At 41.3% G+C, this 17160-nt stretch overlaps 1 protein-coding gene across 13 annotated transcripts in view; it reads right to left on the bottom strand.

Annotated features, from left to right (window-relative positions):
- The window catches only part of EFCAB6 (EF-hand calcium binding domain 6), a 291734-nt gene that overhangs the window by 197949 nt on the left and 76625 nt on the right, over positions 1-17160 (bottom strand). For all 13 annotated transcript variants that reach the window (XM_055374821.2, XM_019018760.4, XM_055374819.1 and 10 more), the window contains 2 exons: positions 16798-16934; positions 12685-12797 (listed from right to left, as the gene is read on the bottom strand). In XM_055374821.2, the coding sequence (XP_055230796.1) occupies positions 12685-12797; positions 16798-16934 (250 nt within the window). The remainder of the gene's footprint in view (positions 1-12684; positions 12798-16797; positions 16935-17160) is intronic.

Consider the following 17160-nt stretch of genomic DNA (forward strand, 5'->3'; position numbering starts at 1 on the left):
CTCTAAAAAATAAAATAAAATAAGAAATGAAGACTAAACTAAAAAAAACACAAGAGCAAATAAACACAATAGTAATAGAAGGTGAAATCAAAGTTATATCATGGAAGGAAACAAAGAAGGGAGAGAGGGAGGAAAAGAGAGAGGAAGGGAGGGAGGAAGAAAGTAAGAAAAACGGGAGGAAGAAGGACTTGTGAGGAAGTTGTGGTGTAGAAGACAAGAGAGGGGGAAAAAAGATCCTATCTTTTGGATAGGGGATCCAAAAGATACAATACACATGATATGAATCACTGAGAAGAAAACCAAACAATGGAATGGAAAAAATACTAAAAATCACAATTCAAGAAATTAAAGAGGAAGTCCTAGCCAGAGGAATCAGGCAAGAGAAAGAAAGAAAAGGCATCCACATACGAAATGAAGAAGTCAAACTATCTCTCTTTGCTGACAATATGATTCTATACCTAGAAAACCCTAAAGACTCTGCCAAAAGGCTACTAGAACTGATAAATCATTTAAGCAAGGTTTCAGTACACAAAATCAATGTACAAAAATCAGTGGTATTTCTATACATCAATAATGTCCAGGCTGAGAGTCAAATCAAGAATACAATCCCACGTGCAATAGCCACAAAGAAAATAAAATACCTGAGAATACAGCTAACCAAGGAGGTGAAAGATCTCTACAAGAAGAAGTACAAAACAGTGCTGAAAGAAACTAGAGATGACACATATAAGTGGAAAAAATATTCTATGCTTATGGATTGAAAGAATCAGTATCATTAAAATGGCCATACTGCCCAAAGCAATTAACAGATTCCACGCAGTTCCAATCTAGCTATCAATGTCACTCTTCAAGAATTAGAAAAAGCTATCCTAAAATTCATATGGAACAACAAACAAAACAAAACAAAACCCAAAGCCCAAATAGCCAAAGCAATCCTAAGCAAAAAGAACAAAGCTGAAGGCATCAGTCTACCCAACTACAAACTATACTATAAGACTATAGAAAGCAAAACAGCATGACACTAGTACAAAAACAGACACATAGGCAAATGGAACAGAATAGGAAACTCAGAAATAAAGCTACGCACTTAAAACATCCGATCTTTGACAAGGCAGACAAAAATAAGCAATGGAGGAAGTTCTCCCTATTAAATAAATAGTATTGGGATAACAGGCTAGCCATATGCAGAAGAATGAATCTGGACCCTTACCTTTCACTATATATAAAAATTAACTCAAGATGGATGAAAGAATTAAATGGAAGACCTCAAACTATAAAAATCTAGAAGAAAAACTGGGAAACATCCTTCTCAACATCAGCCTTGGCAAAGAATGTTTGGCTAAGTCCCCAAAAGCAATTGCAACAAAAATAAAAATTCATAAGTGGGGCCTTCTTAAACTAAAGAACTTTTCTGCACAGCAAAAGAAATGATCAATAAACAGACAACCTACAGAATGGGAGAAAATATTTGAAAAGTATGCATCTGACAAAGTCCTAATATCTAAAATCTGTAAGGAATTTAAACACAATATCAACAAGCAGAAAACAAATAACTCCATTAAAAAATGGACAAAGGACACGAACAGACACTTCTCAAAAGAAGAAGACATACACACGGCCAACAAACATATGAAAAAATGCTCATAATCACTAATCATCAGAGAAATGCAAATTGAAGCCACAAGGAGATACCATCTTACACCAATCAGATTGGCTATCATTAAAAAGTCAAAAAAGGCAGGGCGTGGTGGCTCACACCTGTAATCCCAGCACTTTGGGAGGCCAAGGTGGGCAGATCACGAGGTCAAGAGATCGAGACCATCCTGGCTAACATGGTGAAATCCCATCTCTACATAAAAAAAAATTTAAAATTAGCTAAGTGTGGTGGCATGCGCCTGTAATCCCAGCTACTCAGGAGGCTGAGGCAGAAGAATCGCTTGAACCCAAGAGGCAGAGGTTGCAGTGAACCGGGATCGCGCCGCTGCACTCCAGCCTGATGAAAGAGCGAGACTGCATCTCAAAAAAAAAAAAAAAAGTCAAAAAACAACAGATGCTGGCAAGGCTGCAGAGAAAAGGGAACACTCAGGCATTTTTGGTGGGAATGTAAATCAGTTCAGCTACTCTGGAAAGCAGTTTGGAGATTTCTCAAAGAATTTAAAACAGAGCTACTATTCAACACAGCAATCCAATTACTGGGCATATATCTAGTGGAAAATAGATTATTATGCCAACAACACATGCACTCATATGTTCATTGTAGCACTATTCACCATAGCAAAGACATGGAATCAACATAGGTGCCCATCAGTGGTGGACTGGATAAAGAAAATGTGGTACGGATATACCACAGAATACTACACAGCCATAAAAAAGAATAAAATCATGTCCTTTGCAGCAACATGCATGGAGCTGGAGGCCATAATTCTAAGCAAACTAACACAGGAACAGAAAACCAAACACTGCATGTTCTCTCTTATAAGTGGGAGCTAAACATTGAACGAAGTTTATTCCAACCCTAATGGATGACTTTAAGGGGTTCAAGACTTCAGTGGAGGAAGTAACTGTATACGTAGTGGAAATAGCAAGAGAACTAGAATTAAAAGTGGAGCCTGAAGATGTGACTATATTGCTGTAATCTTTTGTTCAAACTTTAAGGGATAAGGAGTTGTTTCTTATGGATGAGCAAAATAAGTGGTCTCTTGAGATGAAGTCTACTCCTGGTAAAGATGCTATGAACATTGTTAAAATGACAACAAAAAGTTGAACACACATGGATATGAGCATGGGAACAACAGACAACAGGGCCTACTAGAGGAGGAGAAATGGAGGGGGTGTGGATTGAAAAACTACCTATTGGGTGCTATGCTCACTACCTGGGTGCAATATACCTGTGTAACAAACCTGTACATGTACCCCTGTATCTAAAAGTTGAATTTGTTTAAAAAAGAGACTCAGATGAAAACCTAAATAGTACACAATGTACTCAGGGAATCATTCAACCTTGAGTACCTAATATCATGACACAGTCTAGCAAAATGTATTGGGTTTTAAATTTTTTTAAATTATCAGGGCATCCAGATGAAAAGATCAAATTATGAATAAGGAAAACAAAGGTGGAGCCCACTATGCCTCTACAATTCTTACATTCTGCACACCTGCAGGGTTAGCACCTCATAGTGTCAAAGCTTACTGCTTGCACCTTCCAGAGTTATGGCATAAGCCACATCTGGGCCCACTTGAGCCACAGTGTGCTGCCACCAAGCTTTACAGCTTGTACTTTTCAGAGGGGCACCTAAGCCACAGCTGGGACCAAGGAGCCCTGCACCAGAATGTGGGGGGCAGAGTCCAGAGATGGCCCTGGGCAGCAAGCCCATCGAGTAGGCTTTTTAGGGTAATTGTCAAAAACCATTCTGCCTTCCTATGGCTTTGGGTCTGTGATGGGAGGGTCCTTTCTATTTATGCTAATCTATTTAACAATGAGTCAGTCAGCCACATCCTTATTTTGTTCTCATGAACATGCTTTTTTCATTCTGCATGTGGCCAGGCTGCACTTCCTTCAGGATTGTAAGTTTTATCTTTGTCACCTTTTGCTTCCAAATCTCACTGCAAGTGGCCAAAAGTAACCATGCAGCACCTTGAACACTTTGCTGCTTAGAAATTTCTTTCACCAGCTTCGTCCAAATTCCTATTCATGTTGATATTTTGACCTCCTCCTATGAATCAGAAATGTTCTAATGGCATCTAAAATGGGAACCCTTTCCAAAAGGTTTTCAATATTCTTCCTAGATTCATCAGAGGAATCACTATTTATAGGAGCTGTAGACTTACAAAATGTATTTCTTGTATAATAGGACTTGAAAGTTGAAACTACTCCCTGATCCATGGGCTCCAGAATGGATATTGTGTTAGCAGGCATGTAAACAAAATTAATCTCCTTGTACATCTCCATCAGATCTCTTGGGTGACCAGGTGCATTATTAATGAACAGTAATATTTTTAAAGGAATCTTTTTTGAGCAGTAGGTCTCAACAATGAGCTTAAAATATTCAGTAAATCATGCAGTAAACAGATGTGCTGCCATCTAGGCTTTGTTGTCCCATCTACAGAGCACAGGCAGAGTAAAATTAGCACCATTCCTAACAGCTCTAGAATTTTAAGAATGGTAAATGAGCATTGGCTTCAACCTAAAGTAATTAGCTGCATTAGCCACTCCCAAGAGGGTCATCCTATTCTTTGAGGCTTTGAAGCCAGGCATTGACCACTCTCTAGCTTAAGAAAGTCCTAACTAGCATCTTCTTCCAATATAAAGCTATTTTGTTTAAAATCTGCTATTTCGCACAGCCATCTTCATCAATGATCTCAACTAAGTCTTCTGGATAACTTGCTGCAGCTTCTCCATCAGCACTTGCTGCTTCATCTTGGACTTTTATATTATGGAGATGGCTTCTTTCCTTAAACCTCATGAGCCAACCTCTGCTAGCTTCCAACTTTTCTTCTACAGCTTCCTCACCTCTCTCAGCCTTCATAGAATTAAGAGAGCCAGGGCCTTGCTCTGGATTAGGCATTGGTGTAAGGGAATGTTGTGGCTGCTTTGGTCTTCAATACAGACCACTCAAACTTTCTCCATATCAGCAATAAGGCTGTTTCACTTTCTTAATATTCATGTGTTCACTGGAGTAGCACTTTAAATTTCCTTCAAGAACTTTTTATTTGCATCTACGACTTGGCTAATTATTTGGCACAAGAAGCCTAGTTTTTGACCTGTCTGGCTTTCGACATTCCTTCCTTACCAAGTTTAGTCATTTCTAGCTTTTGACTTAAACTGAGTTCCTTTCACTTGAACACTTATAGGCAATTGTAGGGTTGTTAACTGGCATAATTTTAATATTGTTGAGTCTCAGGGAAAAGAGAGACCTGAGGGGAATGAGAGAGATGGGGAATGGCCAGTTGGTGGAGCAGTCAGAACTCACATAGATATGCCTGTATTTTCTTCTTTGTTTGGTTGATACCCTGGGGCCTGTCTGGATTCATTGGCTTTTTGGCTTTTTCTAAACAAGCTGGTAAGGGGGGAATTCAAAGTAGCCAATCCCTGGTTCAAATAAAACTATTTCCATCACAATCCAACTGTCTTAGCCCATTTTGTGTCATGGTAACAGAATATCTGATACAAGGAATATCTCTTACAAGGAAAGAGGTTTATTTACCTCATGGTTCCACAGGCTGGGAAGTCCAAGATTGGGCAGCCATATCTGGTGACTTCTGATGAGGGCCTTGTGCTGTGTCAATACATGGTGGAGAAATAGAACAGGAACAGTCCCCAAAGGCAATGGGCAACCCTACCCTGTGGCATTGCTAAGCTTGGCCTATGACTCCGCTCTGATGGGTTGGAGCTGCACACTGTTGTCTATAGCTTTTCCACATGGACATTGCATGCTGCTGGCGGCTACAGAGTTCTAGAGTCTTGAGGCTTGCTCTAGCTCTGACCCCCCATCTTCACTCAGCATTGCCCAAACTGGCTTTTTTTTTTTTTTTTTTTTAGATGGAGTTTCATTCTTGTTGCCCAGGCTGGAATGCAATGGCACAATCTTGGCTCATCGCAACCCCCGCCTACCGGGTTCAAGCAATTCTCCTGCCTCAGCCTCCCGCATAGCTGGGATTATAGGCATGCGCCACCACGCCCAGTTAATTTTGTATTTTTAGTAGAGATGGGGTTTCTCCATGTTGGTCAGGCTGGTCTTGAACTCCCGACCTCAGGTGATCCACCCGCCTCGGCCTCCCAAAGTGCTGGGATTACAGGCGTGACCCACTGCACCTGGCCCAAACTGGCTTTTATAACAGACTCACTGTTATGATAATCCATTAATCCATTCACAGGGGCAGAGCCCTCATGGCTCAATCACCTCTTAAAGGCCCCATCTCTTAAAACTGTTACATTGGGGATTAAGTTTCAACATGAGTTTTGGAGGGGGCTAACATTCAAACCATAACACCAACCCAGAAAGAATATGCTGACACCACGAGATTTACACTTTAGGGCTAAAGTTTTGAACTGGTAGGATGGCAGCGGGGAAGATGACGGGCTGGTGTCAGCAATTCAGCCTTTCCTACTACATACCAATAAACAGGCCCCTGTCCTGACAGACTTAGTGTAGAGATTTAATATTATATGCCCCATAACCCCAAACTACTATATCTTTATTTTAGAACATCCACAAAATGGTTTTGCCTCCTAACTGGAGGATTTGAATTTCAATGATAAAAGTTATAGGATAAGTATTCAATAGGAAAAATGATGGAACTAAGATTGTATTTTACGATGAATGCAGGATAGAAGACAGACTGGGATAGGCCAATAGGCTTTAGACTGTGGTACCAGTTAGGAGGCAGCAATGAGAATGTAAGCTAATGCTGCGGAAACAGGAATATACAAAATGACTGGATATATAGCTTACACTGGATCAAATCAAAGACGCCTTTCATTTAGCATTGGGGATACATAAAATAATGCATTATTAAAAATCTGCTGCCAATTATTGATAAAATGCAAAAACAAAAAAGAGATGTCCATAGCAAAACTGAAATTGTATCCTAGAACTTACCTTCTTATAATACCTAAAGAAATAAGCAGAAGAAAAAATGTAAAGATTCACCAAAAAAAAAAAAAAAAGCCAGCATAAATTGAAGCAAAAAGAAACTGACTATGAGTAGACAGAAAGTTTTGCTTCCAATTTTGGTGGATTAGCTCATACAACCCTCCTAGCAGATAACATTTAAAACTCTGGGCAAAATATAAACAGAAAACTATCTGGAGGCCCTGGGGAGCAACTGAAAGCAGATACAAACTGAAGCTGGCACTTGGAAAAATGAAATCTTACTCAGTGAATTTCCTGTGATTTGGCTTTTTGCCTGAGGGCAGGCCCCAGCTGGAATCATGCTAAGTGGCTAGAATTTGGATATAAATTCAGGCTCTTACCAGCTCTAGGAATTGGAAAACAGAGTTCAGGCCTCCCACAGTGGCCAGAAGGCAAGGAAGGAAAACCCAAAAGGAAGAGAGGCATAAAGGGGGATCTCCAATATTTGTGAATAAACTTTGCCCAAATCTCTGGCCAACTCCTGAACTATAGATGTGCAGAGAAGACACCAAGCTGCCCCTCTAGGGAGAAAATAATGAAACAAAGATTTCCCACCGCCGGGAGGACAAAGTTTAGAGTTTGAATACAGCCAAGTAAACTGGCTGCTAAAACAAACAAAGAAACAATTCTTCAGAACATAACAGAATCCATAGTTTCTATAATGCAAAATTATAGACATTTAGTATATCCAGAATAAATTTCAAAATTATGAGACAGAAAAAAAACCTCAGGAAACTGTGATTCACATTCAAGAAGAAAGGTAATCAATAAAGACCAAACCCTTACTTCTTATGGTATAATGTTGAAAAAAAAGTTTTAAAACCCAAACCCTGAGATGACCTAGTTGTTGGAATTAACAGATAAAAAAGTTTAAAGCAGCCAAGTGCAGTGGCTCACGCCTGTAATCCCAGAATTGGGGAGGCTGAGTGAGGCAAGAGGATCACTTGATGCTAGGAGTTTGAGACTAGGCTGGGCATGACAGTGAGATGCCATCTCTACAAAAAATAATTTTAAAAATTAGCCAGTCATAGTGGCCTGCCTGTGGCCCTAGCTGGTCATGAGGCTGCTGTGGGAAGGTTACTTGAGCCCAGGGGTTTGAGGCTGCAGTGAGCTATGATTGCACCACTGCACTCCTGCCTGGGCAACAAAGCAAGACCCTGTCTCAAAAAGAAAAAGAAAAATTTTAAGCATTTAAAAATTCTTAACATTGTAAAATAACAGTGTTTGAGAATGTAAAAGAAAATATATTTCTGTTGAGTGAACAGACAGGAAATCTCAGTGGAACAACAGGAGCTGTAGCGATGTATTATGTGTTTATGGTGTATATGTGTATATGGTTTATTGTATATGTGTATATGGTTTATTGTATATGTATTATGTGTTTATGGTGTATATGTGTATATGGTTTATTGTAAAAGTACAATGCAGGGCAGCAATATTACAAAGGATAGGAGAGAAGAATTGGGAAAACACTGTTGTAAGGTCCATACACTGCACATGAATTACTATAATATTACTTAGAGGTAGGTTCTGATTAATCAAAGATGTATATTATAAAACTTATTTATTAGTCTGCTTTGCATTGCTATCAAGGAATACCTGAGACTAGTTAATTTATAAAGAAAAGAAGCTCATTTGGCTTATGGTTCTACAGGCTGTACAAGCATGGCTCGTACATCCTTGAAGCTCGAGCATCTGCTCAGCTTCAAGAAGTTTGGTTTTTTTTTTTCTTTTTAAATTATATTTTAAGTTCTAGGATACATGTGCAGAACATGCAGGTCTGTTATATAGGTATACATGTGCCCTGGTGGTTTGCTGCACCCATCAACCCGTCATCTAGGTTTTAAGCCCCACATGCATTAGGTATTTCTTCTAATGCTATCCCTCCCCTTTCCCTCCACCCCATGACAGGCCCCAGTGTGTGATGTTCCCCTCTCTATGTCCATGTGTTCTCATTGTTCAACTCTCACAATGAGTGAGAACATGCAGTGTTTGGTTTTCTGTTCCTGTGTTAGTTTGCTGAGAATAACAGTTTCCAACTTCACCCATGTACCAGCAAATGACATGAATTCATTCTTTTTTATGGCTGCATAGTACTCCTGGTGTATATCCGCCACATTTTCTTTATCCAGTCTATCATTGATGGGCATTTGGGTTAGTTCCAAGTCTTTGGTATTGCAAATAGTGCTGCAATAAACATGTATGTGCATGTGTCTTTATAGTAGAATGATTTATAATCCTTTGGGTATATACCCATTAATGGGATTGCTGGGTCAAATGGTATTTCTAGTTTTAAATCCTTGAGAAATTGCCACACTGTCTTCCACAATAGTTGAACTAATTTACACTCCTACTAACAGGGTAGAAGTGTTCCTATTTCTCCTCATCCTCTCCAGCATCTGTTGTTTCCTGACTTTTTAATGATCACCATTCTAACTGGCATGAGATGGTATCTCAATGTGGTTTTGATTTGCATTTCTCTAATGACCAGAGATGTTGAGCTTTTTTCATATGTTTGTTGGCTGCATAAATGTCTTCTTTTGAGAAGTGTCTGTTCATATCCTTCAACCCACTTTTTGATGGGGTTGTTTTCTTCTTATAAATTTGTTTAAGTTCCTTGTAGATTCTGGATATTAGACCTCTGTCAGATGGATAGATTGCAAAATTGTCCTCCCACTCTGTAGGTTGCCTGTTTACTCTGATCATAGTTTGTTTTGCTGCACAGAAGCTCTTTAGTTTAATTGGATCGCATTTGTCAATTTTGGTTTTCATTGCAATTGCATTTGGTGTTTTAGTCATGAAGTCTTTGCCCACGCCTATGTCCTGAATGGTATTGCCTAGGTTTTCTTTCAAGAAGCTTTTTACTGGTGGTGGAAGGTGAACAGGGAGCAAGTGCATCATGTGGCAAGAGAGGGAGCAAGGCAGAGGAGGAGGTGCCTGTCTCCTTTAAATACCAGCTCTTGTGTGAACTAATAGAGCAAGAACTCACTCATTACCATGGGGAGGGCACCAAGCTATTCATGAGGAATCTACCCCAATGACACAAATACCTCCCACTAGGTCCAACCTCCAACACTGGGGATCACATTTCTTTCTTTTTTTAAATAGAGACAGGGTCTCGCTAATGTTGCCTAGGCTGGTCCTTGGACTCCTGGCCTCAAGTGATCCTCCTGCCTCAGCCTCCCAAAGTGCTGGGATTACAGGTGTGAGCCACCATGCCTGGCCTGGGGATTACATTTCAACATGAGATTTGGAAGAGACAAATATCCAAACCATATCACCCTAGAACAAGCACCAAAAAATTTAATAATAAATAAAAAGTCAATAGAAGAATAAAATGGAATAGAAAATACTCAGTTTATCCAAATTTCATGAAAGTACGCAAACTCTCCAGGAGTGGATAGTGAAGGAAGGAGAGGAACATAATGAACACAAGGCAGAGATCCCACCTTGGAAGAAAACGTAACTTCAGATACAAAATTACTTTACAGAATCTCTCTATAAGAACGTGAACTCAGTAAAAGGAGAGTTGAATGGCAAGATGATAAACCAACAAAATAAGATGGAAAATAATATTGTAGACCTAAAGAAACAATATTAGAGATCTAGTAAGTAAATTAGAAACAGCAAAGAATAGGATAGACCTTTGTGAAAATCAAATTGCAGGTATAGATAAAAGATCTAAGATGATCACTGTGAATATGTGCTGGGCATGGCGGCATATGCCAGTAATCCCAGCTCTTTGGGACTGTGTATAGGCAGGAGGATCACTTGAGCCCAGGAGTTCGAGATTAGCCTGGCAACATAGTGAGACCCTGCCTCTACAATTTTTTTTTTTAAAGTTAGCCAGGCATGGTGGTGCATGCCTGTGGTCCCAGTTACTTGGGAGGCTGAGGTTGGAGGACTGCTTGTGCCCAAAGTGCTGGAATTGCTCAGGAGGTTGAGGCTGCAGTGAGCTATGATCGTGCCACTGCACTCAAGCCTGGGCAACAGAGCAAGCGAGACCTTGTAGAAATAAGAAAGAAAAAAGAGAGGAGAGGAGAGGAGAAGGACGGCAGGAGGGCAGGATGATAGGAGGGAAGAAGGACGAAAGGATGGAGGGAGGGAGGGAAGGAGGGGAGGGAGGGAAGGGATGGAGGGAGGGAAGGAGGTAAGGGAGGGAGGGAGGAAAGGGAGGGAAGGAGGGAAGAAGGGAAGGGAGGGAAGGAGGGAAGGGAGGGAGGGAGGGGAGGAGGGAAAGGAGGGAAGTGAGGGAAGGAGGGAAGGGAGGGAGGGGAGGAGGGAAGGGAGGGGAGGAGGGAAGGAGGGAAGGGAGGGAGGGAGGGGAGGAGGGAAGGGAGGGGAGGAGGGAAGGAGGGAAGGAAGGGAGGGAGGGGAGGAGGGAAAGAGGGAAAGAAGAGGAAGGGAGGGAGGGAAGGGAGGGAAGGAAGGGAGGGAAGAGAGGGAAGGGAGGGAGGGAGGGAAGGGAGGAGGGAAGGAAGACGAAGGAGGGAAGGAGGGAAGGGAGGGAGGGAAGGAGGAAAAGGAGGGAAGGAGGGAAGGAGGGAAGGGAGGGAGGGAAGGAGAGAAGGGAGGGAAGGAGGGAAGGGAGGGAAGGAGGAAAGGAGGGAAGGAAGGGAGGGAGGGAGGAAGGGATGGAGTTCTAGGATAAATGCCTCTTAGGCAATCAGCCAGAGAAAACAAATCATCTATAAGAGAAAAAATGAAGCAGGCCTCAGACTTTTCCACAATCAAACTGAGTACCAGAGGGCAATGGAGCAAAGTCTACGACATACTGAATGGGGAGATGTGACCTGTGGACATTATATCCAAGATATAGAGGCACGGTGTATTCCTCATTTTCTTGAGTTTCGTTTAAATTTCTATTCTTCTGATACACTCAGGTAAAAGTACATTCTTACAGAGAACAGCATCTATATAAACCCATTTTTACAAATGTATTTCTTTCTGCCTAACTCTTCTTTCCATATATGTGCCATGGAGAGATGCCAAGAACCCTGTGGACAGTGGTTATTTCTGGGTAGTGGGCTTGGTTCGATTGTTTACTTCAATCTCTTCCTTGTCGCATTGGCACCTGCCTCATGTGGCCGTGGGGAATATAAAGAGACGACGCAGGAACATGCTTTGCACGGCTCCTGGAACAGGAGGCTTCAAAAACTAGAGCACTGGAGTCTGCTCTAAGCAAGCTTGGTTAGTGGAACCAGGCTAAAACCTGAGAATCTGTCATTTTTCAGCTTGCTAGTGAGAGGGATCTGAGAATCATAGAACATGGTCCCTGAATATTTGCTGCTCTGAATTAAGCTGAAACCACACAGAGACAACCCATTTTGAGCGAGTCATTCAGGGGCAGTCACTCCTAAAGCACTAGACCACTGAGGGGAAATCTTATTTAAGGCGAGGAAAATGACCAAAGGCTGGGAAGGGAGAGGATCCAATTGCATGAGCCAGACATTCATCCTTAAAGAACTGGACCCTGACTCTCTCCAAAGCTACCCAGCAGGCCGACAACCCTGGGCGTCGTATGGAGGACGCTGGAATAAAGACTGTTCGCACGAGGAAACACGTTCTGTCTCAAGGTTATGTCTAATGACCTGGCTTTGCTTGTCTAACATAACTGCAAATTACTCAGCTATTTGCCCTTTTCTGTTAAGATTTTTCCCATCATTAAAGAAAAAAAGTTGAAAATACAGAAGCAACAGAAAGAACAAAATCACAGCCAGGGGCATCTCACTTAAGGACAACCTGAGTATTTTGGAATATTTTCCAATCCGCTACAGATATTCCACACACATCTTCTGTGTTATTATTAACTCTTCATGGATATCCTTGTTCCTGGCTGTAGATTTTACCACATGGCTATATTGTGACTCATTTAGCCTTTTCCTATTCTTAGGCATTGACGTTATTCTTATAAATAATGATACCATGGCTAGCTTTGTAGATAATGGATTTTCTATATTTGAAAGTATTTCCTCAGGAATGATTCAAAGAACAGGAATTACCATGCCAAAAGATATTGAAATCTTTAGCTATATACTTTAAAAATACTTACCTTGACTTCCCATACAATATCTAAGGTTCAAGTCATTATTTATGCTGAGATTCTTCAAAAACACGTTGTAATCTACTGCAGTATCGTTGTGGATGTTGTAGTGTTTCGAAAACCTAAAATACAAATGTTCTTTAGTGATGAGAAATTATGAATCTAAAACGAAGCAAGTTTGTTACTAAGGTATCCTTTACACTCGGGCTGGCATTAATTTTAATGTCTGTTTCTAGCTACAGAGGGAATTAAAACGTAAACCCCAGAAAATGTTACTGTCAGATTTTTTTTTAATGCAGCTACTTCGAGATCACTTCTCCAGCCTACAGATGGATGCATAGAAATTAGAGTGAGACAGAAATGTTGCTGGACCTGTTGAGGAATACCCCAACCTAGACAGCACCTAAGGAGTTTCTCCCGGCTCTGGTGGAAGGGGAGCTGGGGCTCAGTCTGCACGGCAGCTGCCTCTCCACTCCGACAGCAGAAGCAGGTCCCATTTGCCTTTAATAATTGGAGGGAAATGAGTCAGCCAGCACAAAATTTCCATAAGCAGGGAAATGGAGAGCTGGGTGGAGGAGCCAGCAGAGATGATCTCGACTGAGCATATCCTTTCTCTAGAGAGAAACTGAGGCCCACAGATGGCATATGGTTTCAAAACAGGGGATGGGTGGAGGAGGCAAAGTTTCTCTTGAAGCATTTCGTGAATTTTATATGTAACATACAAGGCTTTTTAAAACAGCGAACCACTGTCTATTCCTGAAACATACCGAGATACTTTTTTTTTTTTTAGGCAGAATCTCGCTCTGTTGCCCAGGCTAGAGTGTGGTGCTGCAATCTTAGCTCACTGCAACCTCCATCTCCCAGTTCAAGCGATTCTCGTGCCTGAGCCTACCAAGTAGCTGGGATTACAGCCGTACACCACCACACCTGGCCAATTTTTGTATTTTTAGTAGACACGGGGTTTTGCCATGTTGGCCAGGCTGGTCTCGAACTCCTGGCCTCAAGTGATCTGCTCACCTCAGCTTCCTAAAGTGCTGGAATTACAGGCATGAGCCACTGTGCCCAGCCGAGATAACCTTTTTTTTAAAGTTAAGATAAATAAGATGAATTTTTAAAATAAATTTTCTATTATTCAAGCCTTCCACCTGAAAAATGGTTTTCTAGATCATTTCTGTGTTATCACATTTCTAAAAACTGACGGTTTTTAAATGTTTGGTTATATTATCTCCATATGTGTTGATTTCAATAATTATCTAATCTCATACTGCTTTCTAAAAATTTGGTAATTATCACTTAAAGTATTTGTTATTTTTCTGTTTTCCAAATTTAACAAAGAGTAATGCCACGTAGTTATTTCAATGCATACCTTTTTTTCCACTTTGATGACTCTTGCCTATTGTTTTAATAAGATAAATGATCTCTAGGTGTGATTGCTGCCAGATGTTAACAGTGAAACTCCCTAAACAGCTTCATCTTTCATCTACTGTCTCTGTCTTGTGAAAATGAGGTGGTAAGTTTGAGAAACCAGAAGGCCCAATTGAGGGGAGAAGGGTATGACTCCAATCAGCTCATAAACCTCTCCAGCGTCACCACCTGGAACTGGGTTTCATTCATCTGCTCAGGCAACAGGCTGAACTGTAGTGATTTGTTTGCTGGTTTTACAAGGCTGCTCATAAATGATTTCACCTATATCAAACACGCTGGCCTCCAGGGCAGTGGAGAGTAGGCTGGAGGGAGATGGGAAACACAAAACTCAATGGGTTTTGAGATATCCTGATTAAGTATGGGGCTTGGTGGTAATTGTATCTCTGGCCTCTTGTTTTATGTAGGTTGGACAGTAGTCTGCTGCCTAAATGGAACAGATCATCAGAGGGTAAAGGGCATTCACGGAGTCTTTATGATGATGAGATGGTCACTGTGAAATCAGCCCTACTATGTGCAAGTGCGTCACAGGCATGTTGTTTACATTATGTTGAGTCTTCATCCCAGCCCTGAGAGGTGGGCTGCTCAGTCCCCCCTTTTTTTCTTTAAGATGGAGTCTCGCTCTGTTGCCAGGCTGGAGTGCAGTGGTGCGATCTCAGCTCACTGCAACCTCCGCCTCCCGGGTTCAAGCGATTCTCCTGCCTCAGCCTCCCAAGTAGCTGGGACTACAGGTGTGCACCACCATGCCTGGCTAATTTTTGTACTTTTAGTAGAGATGGGGTTTCACCACGTTGGCCAGGACGGTCTCAATCTCTTGACCTCGTGATCCGCCTGCCTCAGCGTCCCAAAGTGCTGGGATTACAAGCGTGATCCACCGCGCCCGGCCAGTCCCCATTTCTTTAAGAGAAAACTGAGTCTTGACAAGGCCCAGGAGCTACTCTGAGGCCCTAGAACCAGGGAGGAGAGAGCACAGACTTCACCTCCAGCAGCCTGACTTCAAAGCCTGGGCCATTTCTACCACACCAAGAGCCGAATGTTGATATTAAATAGAAAGCTGTTAGATAAAAGAGAGGATTCAAAAATGCATTGTGTTTCTTGCTCAAAAATAAAAAAGACAAAGTTAATACTGAAGCAGCTTCTCCAGGAAAGAGTATATTCTTGAGCTTCAATAAGAAAAGCATTAAAGCAATTGAAGAAATGGTCTACTTTTGATCTTCTGTGTTTCTGAGTCTAAAAGAAAGCAATTCTATTATGTTCAGTTTCTCAAGTCTTATCATGAAAATAGCATTGTTTTTGAGGCTTAAAAAAATCTCAAATAAAAATTTGTGGAGTTCTTTATTATTCAATACTTATGAGATGGGGAAACAGACAGTAACATTTTTTATAGATTTACTAGGTTGAAGACTGCAGTGCCAAACACAAGGTTTATTGTCAAATAAAACACTGTTTTGTTTTTTGATTGCCTGTTTTAGAAGAGTGCTGCCTCTGTTCTATAATTGCGTGCACAAAATTATTTAATTTGTTTTGTTTGGATCTTATTCTGGACACTTTCCCAGCCGGAAAAGATGTAAAAATTAAAACATCTATTATGTGTTTTATATTCTGAGGTGGGTTATAAAGAGAAAAAAAAAAGAAAAAGATAAAAGAGAAACAGATGCTATTTTTTCAAGTCTGCCTGCTTTTCAGGCCCTGCAGCGTCAGTGACATGTCACATGCCCTCTAGACTTCCTTGCCTCAGGGGCAAATTCTTCCACTCTGCTTCTAGCAGCAGCCACATTGTCTTTATGAGATACAAGGAGCTACCGGGACCCATTTTCATAGCAACTTAGAACACCAGTGCAATGCGAAAAGCTTGGGCTCCGGGTGAAATGAGGCTTGGTGCTTTTGTTAATGGTCTGGAGGGCATTTAGAAAAGTGTTTGGGAAAAGGCACGAAGAGGGAATGGACCTCTCGGCTGAGTACTGCAGAAATTAAGCTAGACATGGGCCCATCTTCCAGTGGCTTTCACTCAAAACTCATGTAGTCACAGAAGCCAAACATTTGGCTTCTTCTAAATGATGTGGAGTTTATAGAAGGCTCAAAAAAATGCCCGTGCAGGCTTCTGTGTACTGCCCTTGGAGTCAGGAGCAGGTGGTGGTGGCGTTCAAACGCCATGAAGCAGCTAAATGTTCTGCTGTTCGTCATCCTCCTGCCGCACACCCCTCCACCTCAGCAACAACGGTCCTCAAAGGAAAATTAAGTCTCCATTATTGTATCAGGATGCAGAGCCAACGGGGAGCACAGCAACAACACGTGAATCCTGAAATTTGTCATTCTTCTCCTAACCCCAGGCTTTGAGTAAAAATCAACAGTGAACTAGAAATATGTGGGATGGGGGGGCGGGCACAGTGCCAAGTGGGGAAAGAGACAATTGGTGATGGATTACTCCAATAACCTGGATGTGTTCAGAGCTGCGGGCCAGAGGATGGACCCCAAGGGTGCTTAAGGAATGAGAACCATTAGCTCTCATTTTTGAGAATGCATGGGGAGCTTTAGGAACATGAGAGAATGTCCAAGTGAGTGCCTCTTTGAGAAATAAGGTGTGTGTGTGTGGTGGGGGAAGGTGAGAGATGGATGGAGCCAATGAACCCAACAGGTCTCATTCTGAAATTGGTTAAAAGTTCTACTGAGCAATCTCTCACCGTGCCTTCATTTGCTTACTTTTCGTATTCCTCGTCTCTTAACTTCAAACAGAAGGTCTCCAGAACCCTTCTTAGCTCCTGCGGTCGAACCAGTCCAGTCTTGTTAACATCAATGAGCTCAAAGGCTTTCATAACAGTCTTAATGTTTTTAAAAACCTATGTATAAAAAGTGATTTAGGAAAAGTCAAAAGATCTAGTGTTAGAAACCAAATGGTAATAAAAATGTGAAAGTTTTTTTAATACTTTTTATAAAATAAAATGTTTTCAAAGACTCACAGTGGTAGGCACTGCAAAAATGACATGTCTACGGAAAAAAGAACACTTTGCATTTACTGAATGTTTTCAAGGCAATTTTCTCTGTAAATGGTCTTAGTAATTTAAA

This window comes from Gorilla gorilla, chromosome 23 (genome assembly GCF_029281585.2).
Source record: "Gorilla gorilla gorilla isolate KB3781 chromosome 23, NHGRI_mGorGor1-v2.1_pri, whole genome shotgun sequence".
NCBI classification, from domain to species: domain Eukaryota; kingdom Metazoa; phylum Chordata; class Mammalia; order Primates; family Hominidae; genus Gorilla; species Gorilla gorilla.